The sequence below is a fragment of the Labrus bergylta genome, chromosome 2 (genome assembly GCF_963930695.1).
Source record: "Labrus bergylta chromosome 2, fLabBer1.1, whole genome shotgun sequence".
NCBI classification, from domain to species: Eukaryota; Metazoa; Chordata; class Actinopteri; order Labriformes; family Labridae; genus Labrus; species Labrus bergylta.
This window is the reverse complement of record NC_089196.1, coordinates 20,041,157-20,054,634: the sequence shown is the minus strand read 5'-3', so window position 1 is coordinate 20,054,634 and position 13,478 is coordinate 20,041,157. Positions and strand designations below refer to the sequence as shown.

The window sequence follows — 13,478 nt, the reverse complement described above, 5'->3', positions numbered from 1 at the left end:
CCACGAGCTCCCAGGCACTGCAGCTAATGTGGAGATGAAGATTAACTGAAGGCATGGGAGCAAAAGCCAGTTTGCTGTATAGCTATCTCGACAAGAAACATACTAGTGTGGACTTAAAGTAAAGAGCCTGAGTTGTATTCATTATTTCAGTCAACTGTGTCATTTATCACATTTCATCTTCTCTCCTCGAGGCAACTAACTTCAGCAAAAGGTCGGCATAGCTCTAACAGCCAACTAATTAGCCAGGAGGCTAACAATGTTACTGAAACTAATGTGGCTAATAACACTGGCTGAAAAAAGCTTCTTTGCTAAAGTAATGAAATACGATTTGTTTGCAAAAAGTCAGCCAACCAGAAACAGTGAACTTAGAGTGTGTAATTGAATTCTGTTTGCACAGCTAATCTAAATCGACACATTATTATTAATGAGCTGAGGACCTCCAACATGGCCGCCACAGTTAAAAAAACGTGCCTGAAAAGCCTTCAAAAGAAAACAAAAAGAAGTGTTGTGTGTTGCTCTTCACTTCAATAGAGCTTTAGTTTGTATAGCAGAGTAGCTTTATGTGAATACTTACAATCATGTTCTCCAGGGCGCCTTTGGCTAGCCAGCAGTTTAGAAACACAGGGACGAAAATGTTTCTCAGTGGAGCCCAGAAGATCTTTAGGTAGAAGGGAAGGAAACATGAAAGACGTAAGATTGAAATACAAATTAGTTCATATACAATACATGCAATTAGAACTCATTATCTTCATTGCAGAGAAATAAAGGATAATCCCTTCTAGGGGAGTTTTGTCAGTTTGCAGTATTAGGGTGGTTCAGGTTCAGGTTCCTTTATTTGTACCTGTAGGTACATTTAGTTGGGTGGTGAAATGTTAAATCTGGTATTATGTTATTTTGGCATTGAGGCCTTCAATTAGATCATTGGATTCCTCAGAACAAACTTTGCCTGAAGCCTAAATGAGGACAGATTAAGTGATGAATTGATTAAGTGGATTACTCACTGTGATTATGAATGGCACTGTATTGATCATCTCCAATATGAAGGATATTTGGAAAATCTGCTCCCAAATGTTCCCCTTGAAAGGAAAGTGAAGCGAAAAAAATTAATGAATTGAGGAAGTCAGCTGTGACAAGAAAACAAGACAGGAACACAGTATTGTTCATTCAGTTCCAGGTCCTTATTATGTTCTATTGGTCAAGAGTAGTAAACCCTTATTAAAAAAAAGAGGCTACTTTGATCTTATTCAAACAGGGCCGGAGCTGTCCAGTTGAAAAAAGACTCCATCCACCTGTTTCTGTTGCTTGTTTTTGCAGCCTTTTAATAATCCTTAGTTACCATCTAACAGTTTAAACAGAAAGATAATTAACAATACTACAACCATAACCCTTTGTTGTCTATCATCTCTTCATCATAGCTACACTTCCAATGAAGACTGCACTCTCTGCTGTTTTCTTTAGACATGTTAACTACAGTTTATTTAAAGCATTGCAATATTACAGGCTGAATTAAATATTCAAATAAGGCCTTACAGGACATCTAAGCTTTTTTTATTTTAACAACCGAAAGTTTATCGTCGACAGGACAGGAGACACTTTGCCACTGGTAAAATACAGTGCAGTACAGTTCTGGAACAAAATATAGCATCGCAATTTAACACATTAAAAATATCATTGTAGCCAACTGCAAACTCAGTGAGTGATAAAGAGCGCAGCAAAGTTTACAAGGTGCAGCTCCGTGGACAATTCTGTTATAGAGATTTTTAAAACGCTTATCAATCATATGAAAAGTTTCTGGCACCAACACAATTTACAAGGGTACATGTCATTTGCTCCCCATAAAATATTTGTAATACAAGTCCTTGGATACAGACCAAACTGGAAGAAAAAAAAAAATCAACAACAACAAAAAAAACAGCAAATAATTCAACTCAGCTCAAACTTAAGAAGGTCACCACAGGGAGTGAGGCTGAAATCTGCGCAGCAACCTATCAAAGAGACACTTAAAGTCCCATGGCAACAAAGCTAAAGGGGATAATTCCAAGCTAAGAAAAGCCTCCTTTGAGACTTACGGTACTTGGACTCTGGAAAGATGTCAGCTTGATCTTTAGTAGCTGTGGGGGGTGTGGGTACGTTCAATATTCCTGAATGCCACCGGTGATCAAGTGTGAATTTTTGAATGAAAAGCACTCAGGTGAAAACTTAGATTGCTTTTCTTTAAACTCTTCATTACTAAGAAATAACAAGTACACAGAAAACAAACACCTTTGCATTATGTCATTAAGAAACTTAACTGCATTTTTGTAAAGTGTGAAATACCTAAAGGGTACTGTCACATCAGAGAGGTTTTGTGTGACTCTTTGTGTATTGGGTTGTGTTCTATCAGTTACACTGTGCGGTGCTTTTTAAATGTAGGTCGTCTAATCAAGATACCGTAAAATAATGTCCTTAAAGGGCAAAAATCTATCTGCATATTCCATCCCTGCAAACCTCTTTATGTAACTTGCTTCATTGGCAGAGTGTTTGATGTCTGAGTCTAAAATTGGCGGCTGAAGTCCTGGCCAGATAGATATTCGATTGTCACCTCGGCACTTAAACTGTCAACCAACACGAGAGAACAAACGAGATGTGCTAGAGTGTGATCAGACTGCTGTTAGACATCGGCATAAATTAAAGAGAGAATCTGTGCACCGTGGACCGGCTCCTCACCTTGTAGCTGAGATATGTGATAAGCATGGTCTCCAAGAAACTGATTAAGGCCACTGACACCTGGAGCAGAAGGGAGAGGGAGATTAATGAACCGAGAAACTGCAAACTCATCGCCTCTGGCTGCTAAACCTTCGCAGAGGAGCTCCTCTGCTCTGCAATGCTTTTATCTTATAAACTGCTCGGAGTGTGTTTTGGTTGAAACCTGCATTGAACTTCAGTCCATGCAGTTGGATTTGATTTATGCGCACTTTACTCTCACCTGGATCGCCCATACAGGAACCCGTCTGTGAACCCAGAAAATCAATTCCCTGTAAAAAAAAAAAAAAAAAGAAAACCATGAGAAAGTTTCCTCTCACTCCAGTGCCTCTGCATGCAGTTGCAACCGATAAATTAACACACTACAGCTTCAAATTAGTCTTCGTTTTGACTGACCAAAACTTACCAGTTGATTTTTGATGAGTCTGTTGCATTACTCCAACTGTTGTTTCCACATATTGCACTATGTAGAAAAACAGTGACAAAATAGAGGAGTGTGAATGTTTTTTTTGAAAACATACCCAGCGGGAAAGATTTCCATCAGTTGGTTTTCTACCATTAAAAAGAAACTCAGCGTGTGTTTTCAGTCAAGTCACTGGCAGTGAGCATTATGAGGAAGATTTAACTTCCACAAGAATGCACAGAGGGAACAACTTAGCTGTGATATTTGTTGCTCATATGTCATCGTCAGCAAATAAAATTGCTTTTAAATAGATTGTAAAACTCCATCCCAAGACAATGTTTGCCAACAATGAATGTTAGTGACTTAGATGTTTGGAATACATTTAATACAAGTATTAGGACTAAATGAAATAAGATTCATCCACTGCTAAGATATCTTTTACATAACTGCTCTATGAACAGACCAATGAGGAAATATTCATGGAAAAAATTCCAAGTCATCTGGATGGTTTAAAATCAGTAGAAGAAGAAAAGTTAGACAATATAAGAAGTAATGAACTATTAAAGACAAGTGCTGCATAAAAAAAAAGTTTCTCAATATTCATATTTTACCTGAGGCCAGGATGTCAAATGAGTCTTTCATAGCAATGAAGATGTTCCACCACACATTATATAATAACAGGCAACTGTACAGACGACAAGGAATCTTAAATAGGGGATAAATGGTCATTGGGTTGGAACATTCAGAGTCCAACTCTCACCAGGGCTTGTAGTTGGGCTCCTCTGGGTCATCCAGGCTGACTCTCAGGATGTAGAGGGCACAGGTGAGAATCTTCAGTGAGAAGTTGAAGAGGCGGATTCTCAGGCCTGTGGAGCAACAAAGATTTATCACATGAATTGCCTGAAAAAGTCAGTTTTTTGAGGGGGTGTCAGTTGAAGTCTGTTTAGGTCTCTGATGATTTGGTAAGAAGACAATCTCTCTGATAATTATCTCACACCTTCAGGCACGTGTCTGCCATCCAAGGGTTTTAAGTTGGAATTCTTGTTTTGATGAGATTGAAGCTCTACTTTTCAGTGCATGGCTGTACCATCTGTCTCCAACTTTGTGTTGTCTTGCTGCTATGTTTGTCAGATCTGTCTTAAAATTGAGACCCGGTTTCTCAACGAGATTAGCTGTCTAAGAAAAGGATAAATAAAAATAAAAAAGTCCAACCCTGCAGTTAATAGACCCCTGCTGTGATCCAAATCTCCTGCTGACGATAGATGCAGACACATCTCAGATTTTTTTTAACACCAGCTGTTAAAGTTGCATTGCATTGTTAAAGGCCTAAAGAGGCTTTCCGTTTGTCAAAGCCCTGTGGCGTGTCTGATGCAGTTCCATGCTGCTCTGGCAAACTGTCACATCTGATTTCTTCTGACGCGTACATTTCAGATCCGCTAAGATTAACACAAAACAACACCCAGCACATTCATAGGCTCCTAACATGTAGAAGCACAATAAAATAAAAATAAAAACAGCAACATAAATGAGTGATGGGATTGCACAGAAAAAGCCAAGAGGGATACAAATATTTGTGGAATCAGGAATTACTGTTTGAATAGCTGAAAGCCAATGCTGATAAGCACACACACTAAAATATGCAGAACAAAAACTTGGCTGCAGACATGCTGGCTAGCCAGAGGGTGGTGCTGGTTGTAGTCCCTGTGTCCAATCAGACTTTGGAGCCACTAATCACTGGCGACACGACCTCATCAGATGAAGTCAGCATCGATGTTAAAATGATTTGAAGCTGGACAAACAAATGGCACTGCGATGGAATAGAAGAGAAGAGCCCCTAAAGCGAAGGGGTGACATTTTCATTAGACTCTGTTGTTTTACGTCAAAGACTGTGTAGGCTCAGTGAACAATGAGAAGTTAAGGGAACGAAGGGAAGAGCCAATCTCAGTGCCGTGGATATATCACAAACATATTCTCGTATCAAAGACATCGAGTTCCCATGGTGTACATTTTTACAGATAGTTGCAAATGAAAGGCTTCCACACACATGAACCAAAACACTGAGCAGTACCGCGAGATATGTTTGCATTACCAGTCTCATCTCCTTTAGAGAAAAGCGCTGCAGCCCTGCCTTGTTTCTTGGCTAATGAGCCATACTCTTCAGTTGTTTGCTGGATCACCCATAAACAGATTTTCACAATGAGGCAGCAAATGTAATAATGAAACCCCATCTGAGACAAAAATTGGAAATGCGTCATCACGGCCTGCAATTTCCTACAATATGCTTTTATATGTTCATTTAGCTTTGAGCACTTCTACTGTAGCAGCAAGCCTCTGACCGTTATGGGAACTGAGGAGAATGGTGTGATGTTCCCCGTCAGCTGTACTTACTTGACCTTTGGTTTTTGATAAAGAAAAGCTTCAGCCTCTCCTTGAAGGTGTTTTCATTGACGTAGAATTCCACCTGCACCCTGCGGGGAAAGGTGACAGATGTCAGTGAGATTGTAGAAAGGTGAGCATGCACATGGAACCGACTGCCAACACACACGCACACAGAGAACACAAGGAAAAAAAATCTCTTAAATATTCTTAATAATCGGGTGTGAGACAAAGCAGTGGATTTGTATTGATACTATTTGTTAAAATGGGTCCAGTTACAGGAAAGGTAACAATAAGTAGAAGTGTTTTGTTGTTTAGGTCAATTCAAGCATGCAGTCAGGTTTGCATTCAAGCTTGATCTCAGTTAAACGTTTTGCATTTTACATTTGTGCATTTTAAACATGATGCATTATAATACCAAAGTTTTAGGAATGATAACATAGGGACATACAAAGATATACACAACTTTCTGCCAAAATGGCAAACTTTCAAAAAACCTTCAAGGCAATAAAAACAGAACAAACTGTTTTCTTTATTTAAAATGTGCAAAAACTTTTTAAAATTAAAACCCAAAGCCACAAGATATTTGGTAACACCTGGACATATTATTTATTTTCTTATTGTCATGATACCAAAAAGCAACAATTTGATCCCGCTTTCAGGTATCTGTAATAGCCAAAGCCTGAGCCATAAGGGAAGCACAGACCTTCATTTGTTCCAAACACAGACAGGCTGCTTTGGGGCACACATTAAAAACATAGGTACTGCAGTGTATCAGAGTTTATCCCCCTGTACATGTGTAATACTGCCGATAATACTTACTACAACAACCAATCCACAGCTGACAATCCCAAACAAACAAGCAATTTTATTTTTGCTCATGTAGGCTTTGCTGAGAGCTGCCCTGCCCAGCTGTCTGAGGATTTTTTGTACCCTTCTGTGTGAGTTTTTCTTATTTTTTCTTATTTTAAGTTTTACACATTTTTCTTGGCTTTGGACTCAGTGCAAGAGAGTCAAGTGAAGTCATGCAAGAATTGAATAGAATATAACCACACATTTAAGCGGTTGGTCTTACTGACAGTAGCAAAAAAAAACAACACATATAATCATCATTTCCTTTTTAACAATCAGCCTAGTAAGAACCATGACATATATTTTCTGGTCCAAATCTCTACTTCTAAGAAAGAAAAAAACAATACTACTACAAAGACAGTTTGAAAATAGATGCAAAGATACATTTTAGTGGCTCCACAAACAGTATTTAGGTGTCTGACATCCTGCTTTAGGGTGCAGAACAATCCCTTGAAATGAGACATTCTTGAAATGATAGAAGACTGCATATCCCAAAGTGTAAGCAATTTCAAGTCTTAGTTAAAAAACACTGTCTCTAGATTATTTTTTAAAAAACAATTTTTTGTAGCTGTTTGCAACTTAAAACTGCACTGACGTCTACATTTATTTCCGACAGAAACTACAATTGTCATTGGGTTTTATTCTAGTTTTAGTTTCTAACTGAAATCAAATTATCATTGCAGCACCTTCTGTGCCTCTGTTAAGCCCTTTGAATTGCCTCTCTGTTTGAAACGCACAGTAGAAATTGAGCCCTCTTGCCTCATGGTAATGTTAATCATGCCAGTGTTATAATTGTGTTTTTGTGAAGATTTCCCGGAAAAATGGGGAACAAAGCATGTTCTTAGTGCACAAATAGGACAGAGAAAAGCTTTATATATGCACGTCTCTATCTGTTCCGGTGAGCGTTGAATTATGCAGGTTATTCAATAAATTAAGACCTATTTTTCATACACTGAGCGGACAGTCTGGTTTATATTAGGGACTAACACAAAGTGTGAATTAATAATTGATCACCTCCTGTTTTAAAACTACAGAACCTCAAATCAATGTTTCTCATGTTTTCTCATTTATGACGCAATTAACGAGAAATCTGACGGTAATCAAGGTTTGAGAGGAAATAATGGACAAATGGCTTTTGGGGGCGGGTGGGCCATGACCAAAAAAAACTTACTGTAAGCACGAGTGATGCTCCAATTAGGTGTTTAAGATGAGACATGCACATATTAACACCTTGTGTAATGTGGGGAGCTTGTTGTCACTAATGAGCATGGAGGGGGGATAATGATGGTCTCATGGTTCTGGGGGGGGGGGGGGATCCTTAGAGCTTCTACTTTGTCTGACAAGATGATCAAGGGTGCAAAGTAAGAGAGGAGAAGAGAGCAAGAGGGTAATTTCAGCGGCGTATTCTTGAAAGAAGAATGTATGTGTAGGTAAAGAGTGTAGGTGGGAGAAAGAACATGAGCATATGCACCATTTTCCTGCAATTCCCCCCCCCCCCCCCCCCCCCCACTCTTCTGGCTGTATTGCCATGGAGACAGCTTCTAAGGCAGGAAATGTTCCCTCACGTGTCTCTGTGTTGTGTTGTTTCCAGTACATGGAATTAGCTGCAGCCACACGCACAAGGACACATAATAAAATGCTCATCTATAGGCACCAACCATGTGACCACATAAACAGATTTTATTGGTTGATATATCACCCGAGAAGCAGTTAAGGTCTGTCATAAGGACTAAGAGTGGCGATCAACACTGCTTGTTGTTTTGACAGTCTTGACTGATGAAACATGGGCAACAGCTACGCTGGCAGGCTTCATGTTTACCCAGCTAGAGGAAAGGTAGCTGTGATCACATTTAATAGGACACACGGCACAGCAAAACCTGAAACGTGACTCCAAAAAAACTGAGTAATACAATTCTTATCTTATTTTTACATGACAATTGTTGTGGTTTTGGCTTGATAAAACAGGAAAAAGCCTACTGAGCATATAGTGTTTGTTTGTTTGTATTGACAGAATCAGAATCAGAATCAGAAATACTCGGTCGTTACAGTTGCTCCTAAATATACAATATAGCAGTAGAAAGGCAGGCATGACAACCACATGAGGTGAAGTTTTCCTTGCTCATCTGACATCTTCAGTGTCTGCCTTAAAGTATCCCCCGTTCTGTTGGCTCTGTACAGCATCACATTTATTTAAAAAAAAAAGAAAACAACTATGAAAGAAAAGCTGACTTTAAGCTCAGTTTGAGGTGTTTTCAAATTCATACTGGTTGATCCATATATGCAATTTTAGCAACACTATTAGCATGTCTCTAGGAGTTGTGATGGCCGCATTGTTGCCACTTCAGTAACTTGATTTTGCAACTTGTAGACGCCTGAGTTGTCATTAAGAGCCTATAAGACAGTTGCTCGTGTTTTTATAATTTAATCAGATTATTTAAATTGTATTCTTTCCCAAAATAAACATAACATACAATATACAGTTTATTTCTATATCTGAATCTGCTCTTTCTATGAGACTTTATTGCAAGAGTATTTACATGCAGCTTTTTTGTTAGCATGCGGATGTGAGCATTCAGTTTAAATCACTGCTGAGTCTACAGCCTCACTGAGCTGCTAGCATGGATGTAGATCTTACATACAGTCTCGGAAACAGATGGGATAGCTTAAATGTTATAATTTAATCATCAATATGAATCAATTATATATATATATATTTGCCTATTTTTACTGTCCTAAAATTGGTGAAGCATTACATATAAAGATATCACTTGACCCAATCTGTCCATTAAAATTTTCCAACAAAGCTATAAATGTGCAGTATAGTTAAGATGAGTAAAGAGCCCCTAATGATACAAACATTGAGGTCTTACTGCTACATGTAGGTGAGAGCTCAAGTGCTACCTGGCATGTTCAAAACACAAACATCACTATTTAATTAAAATTCATTTAACAAATATACACTGTTACACAAATAGGGACAAATATTCTCAATGTCTGATACTGCACATTAATATATCTTAAGTTCCTTAAGTAACTCAGACAAAGGTCACAAAAAGCACTTCTCCCACATCTAACAGCTGCTACCTATAGACTCACTGCAATCCCTTTTAAGTACTTACCCTCGTTTCCTCAGGAAGTCAGTCAATTGAAAACCAACCCAAATTTAAACACAAGCTGTTTGATTATCACAGAAACATCTTCAGCAGGTTGGTATCTCTGAACCCTGGAAAGAGCCCCTAAAGTTCAGAGATAGTCAGTCAGGCATGAGCCAGGAATGTTTGCACATGGACACAGTAGATACAGCAGGACTGGATGTCCTCTACTAACAAGTGGTATGTTGAGCCTTTGTAGCAGACCTTCAGAATGTGTGACAGAGAGTCAATGACAAGTTCATGATCATAAGACAGTAATGACGGGCAAAAAGAGAGGGACATGGGAGGGATTAAGTCCGAACCAGTGCTAACACACACACACACACAAACAAACACCATGAGCATTTCCAGTTATTGGATTACAATTTCATGCACCTTGCTTGAAACAAACAGATTGCTCTGTGAATAAACCTCAAACAGCTTATTGACCTCAGGATAATATGTTGGACAGAACTAAGCTGTTCAAACGGCTGTTTCGATTCTTGTGCTGGAATATATATATATATATATATGTATATATGCCAGATGTTGTGAACCATATGGAATATTGTCAGAATTCTTTAAATGGCAGACATTGCATAAATTGATAGTGGGAATTTCAAAAGGAAATTAGAACATTATGCCAATCAGAGATAATACAATGGTGCTCATGCATGCAGCAATCATTTCCTGAAGCATCTTGTAACATTATGACTTGTGGGAGCCAATATACAGTGTGCATCTGGCTGCCCCAAAATCAGCATTGTGAACATAAAGTACCCATACCTGAATTAAGAAATTACCACAAGTGTTGGCATAGCAACTAGGGTGGTAAATATCAGCCCCGTTGATCTCTGACCAATCAGGTAGTTTAAGTTAAACTGCTCAACATGCTGTTGTTGTGATACTATCTAGGCTTCAGAATCCAGAATCATCACACAGACCTGCACATTTTCATCCTGTCTTTTAAAAGAGACAACAGTCTTTCCCTTTACAGCCGGAATACTATTTTTTTTCTTTTTTCAGATCTCGGGTTTGCTCTGCACTCCGTCTGACACAGCAAATAGTTTAAAATAGAACATTTTACCGTGCAGCACTCTCAATGTGTGCGTGATATAGAAGCTGCTGAGACTCTAAAAATATTCCACTTGGACGTGAATATTCAAAAGTGCTGGCAACTTTGTTATCCTCTGCTTCTGCTCAGCAAGCTGCATCTCAAACTTCCCATGAGGAAGATACTTGTCAGACATGTGTAAATAGAAGCTTTGAAAGGGATTTGTTAAATGGATATTGATGGAAGGAACCTTAAGAGGGAAATGTTACAGTTTCTGTTATTAACTGTGAAAGGGAGGATAATCCCCACAATTGAAGTGGATGGTCTACAGACAATAAAGAGCATGTGCAGGTCATCTCTGGTCCACTGAGGCGTCCATACACTAAGCTGCTAAATTGGTAAATAGGGTCTAGGCAATTCTTTATGTGTACATGATGTGTTTACTACCCTGTTGGAAGTTAAAATAGATTCAACTTTCTGTCAACTGAGTTTTACGATTGTATAGAGGGAAATTGGTGAATAGTTAAATAACAAACTAGGCAGTCCACAATAAAAGCCAATTTACATTGATGAAAATACCAAAGAGTCAAATCCACAAAATGACCAACCCACCCAGAACACTCTCAAAACGTTAAAGACTGAGAGGAGGATGGCTGAATGACAAACAGGATTGTCAATAGATTTTAAAATCTGTTTTGTGAAGGGGTCTGAATTTTGATGGGAAACTGTTTCACAACGGTTCCAAACTACAATAAGTATCAAAGCCAAACAAACATCGCTTTGGGGTCAGACAGATTGGTTCACGTCATTATTGGGGTCTTTTATTGAGACTGGGGAAGGTTTTGAAAATTCCCAACATACTGGGCATCAAAGTATAAATAGTAAAGCCCAGAAAGAGGCAGTTGAGGCCAAATTTACTCTGTCTGAGAAAACGTCTGCACAAAAAAAAAGAAACTATACTTCAGAGGGAAACAGAAAGCCTGTGAGGCCATTATCTTGTCTGTGAAGGTGACAAATCAAAGGGCAGCAGCAACTGACAGCTAAATTGCTGCAGGGCATGGGCCTTATCTTTGACATGCAGCAATTTCCCAAAGAGAAATGGTACAGAGACTATAAAATTATCAGATAAACAAGTGCTTTGAGACAATTTAATAGGAACTTGATGTAATGACATTGATGATGAACGAGGCCTCTGACATATCTGATTCTCTTCTCTGCAATACATTCAGTTCAGTTTAAATGGTGATGGCATGATTCTCCCCTGAATGTCAACCTGTTTTGTTTTTCCACACTAAAATAAAGGTTAGGTTTATAACGTTTAGAATGTGTTTTTCTCTAAATTTGCAAGCAGATCTTCAGTTCTTAAACCTAAATACTGTAAAAATAAAAAGTAAGGCATGGATGTTTAAAAACAAAAGAAAAATGCAAATTGAAAAAAAGTGATTGAATAAGTAGTTGAGCATCTTGTTTTCAAATGTGAAGCCAGAGCAGAACGGTATGAAACTGCATTTATTCTAATGGCCACCAGTAGGGGGCAACATCATTGGCTTAAAATAAAAAAATCTATTGTATGCAAACCAGAAGATCAAAGCTTTTCAGTTCATTTACTACCACAGTGAACATTTATTAATAAGTTAATTGTTTCAATCAGTGGTTTCAAGTTGTTTTCAATACAGCACCGTGTTCCCTTTATACTTTCTGGTCATATTTACAAAACAATGGACAATAAAGCAGGGAATACTTAACTTTGACCCTGTCGTCCAAATATGCCAAAATGGCAAATTAAAAAAATAAGTTGATGACATGAATGACCTCCACTTCTTCATACACATTCAATTTTTAATAAAGCTTTTTAGGAATAATAAAGAAGCTGGTTTGTTGACGCTTTAAACTCAAGTCTAAATGTCTGATTGGAAACTGTGTGGGAAAAAAATGAATTACTTGGAACTAATGTGTGGGGCATTAATTTCATATCTGTGTGCTTTACAAGCTTGCACACTTAACTGTGAAAACGTTCAACTCACTTTAAAAAAAATTGTCTAGTCTACTTCAACAGTACCGCTTTAGTAAAAGCGCTCCCTTCCCATCAGCTACTCTGCACCCAATCCTGAGATACTGTAGCTTTATTATGATCACATACATGCCATTTGAAAAGACTACAGCAGGAAATAAGCATTTTAAAATCAAGGCCATATACACATGAAGCCTTCATAAAAGAAGAACACAGCATTTATTTCAAATTGAGTTACAGAAAATGTTCAACCTTAATTTCAATATTGCACAGTGCATAGCTTCACTCTAATGTTACCGATTCACACAAGAATGATTTTGTTCTAAATCCTGTTACCTACCTTGTCTCTTTATCAAGCTCCTCCATACTGAGAAGAACATGCACAGACTGAAACCAAACACTGTGGTTTTGAGTATGCAGTGGCATACGTTCACTTTTATGCTGAGCTCATGTCACTTCCTGTGACATTATAACAGCAGCTCAAACCGTCAAACACAGGACATATGAAGTGTTATGTCAGACCGTTTGTTGATTTGTGCCAAGTGATCACTGACAATGTGTTACAATGTTCACGAAGCGAACAATGTGGCACGCTACATCAGGGTTTACATCATGCATAACACAAAATGCTCTATATTCTATCAGAGAGAATCCCTGCTGAAGACGATAACAGTGGTGAAGGGAGGACTTGCATGTCAGCATATATGCTTATAGCTCTCCACTTAGCATGTCCCAGTGGATAACAATCTACTTTCCAACACAGCCCCCATTGAACACGACACTTAAACTGCAGCCCACCACAGCTGAGAGGTGAGACCTCTGATATTGACCTGAAAAACTACTGGCAAGTACTGACAATATGATGGTTAGAAAAGCAAGTGACTGTCAGACTGTAATAAAATAATGGCA

General features: G+C 38.4%; 1 protein-coding gene across 17 annotated transcripts in view; it reads right to left on the bottom strand.

The window, feature by feature from the left end:
* kcnt1b (potassium sodium-activated channel subfamily T member 1b) overlaps positions 1–13,478 on the bottom strand; it is a 68,879-nt gene that overhangs the window by 27,152 nt on the left and 28,249 nt on the right. For all 17 annotated transcript variants that reach the window (XR_010664765.1, XR_010664766.1, XM_065948276.1 and 14 more), the window contains 7 exons: positions 5,534–5,613; positions 3,906–4,011; positions 3,149–3,205; positions 2,966–3,014; positions 2,707–2,766; positions 1,002–1,076; positions 575–658 (listed from right to left, as the gene is read on the bottom strand). Coding sequence is in view for 15 of the 17 variants with exons in the window: in XM_065948276.1 (XP_065804348.1) it covers positions 575–658; positions 1,002–1,076; positions 2,707–2,766; positions 2,966–3,014; positions 3,149–3,205; positions 3,906–4,011; positions 5,534–5,613 (511 nt within the window). In the remaining 2 variants the exon portion in view is untranslated. The remainder of the gene's footprint in view (positions 1–574; positions 659–1,001; positions 1,077–2,706; positions 2,767–2,965; positions 3,015–3,148; positions 3,206–3,905; positions 4,012–5,533; positions 5,614–13,478) is intronic.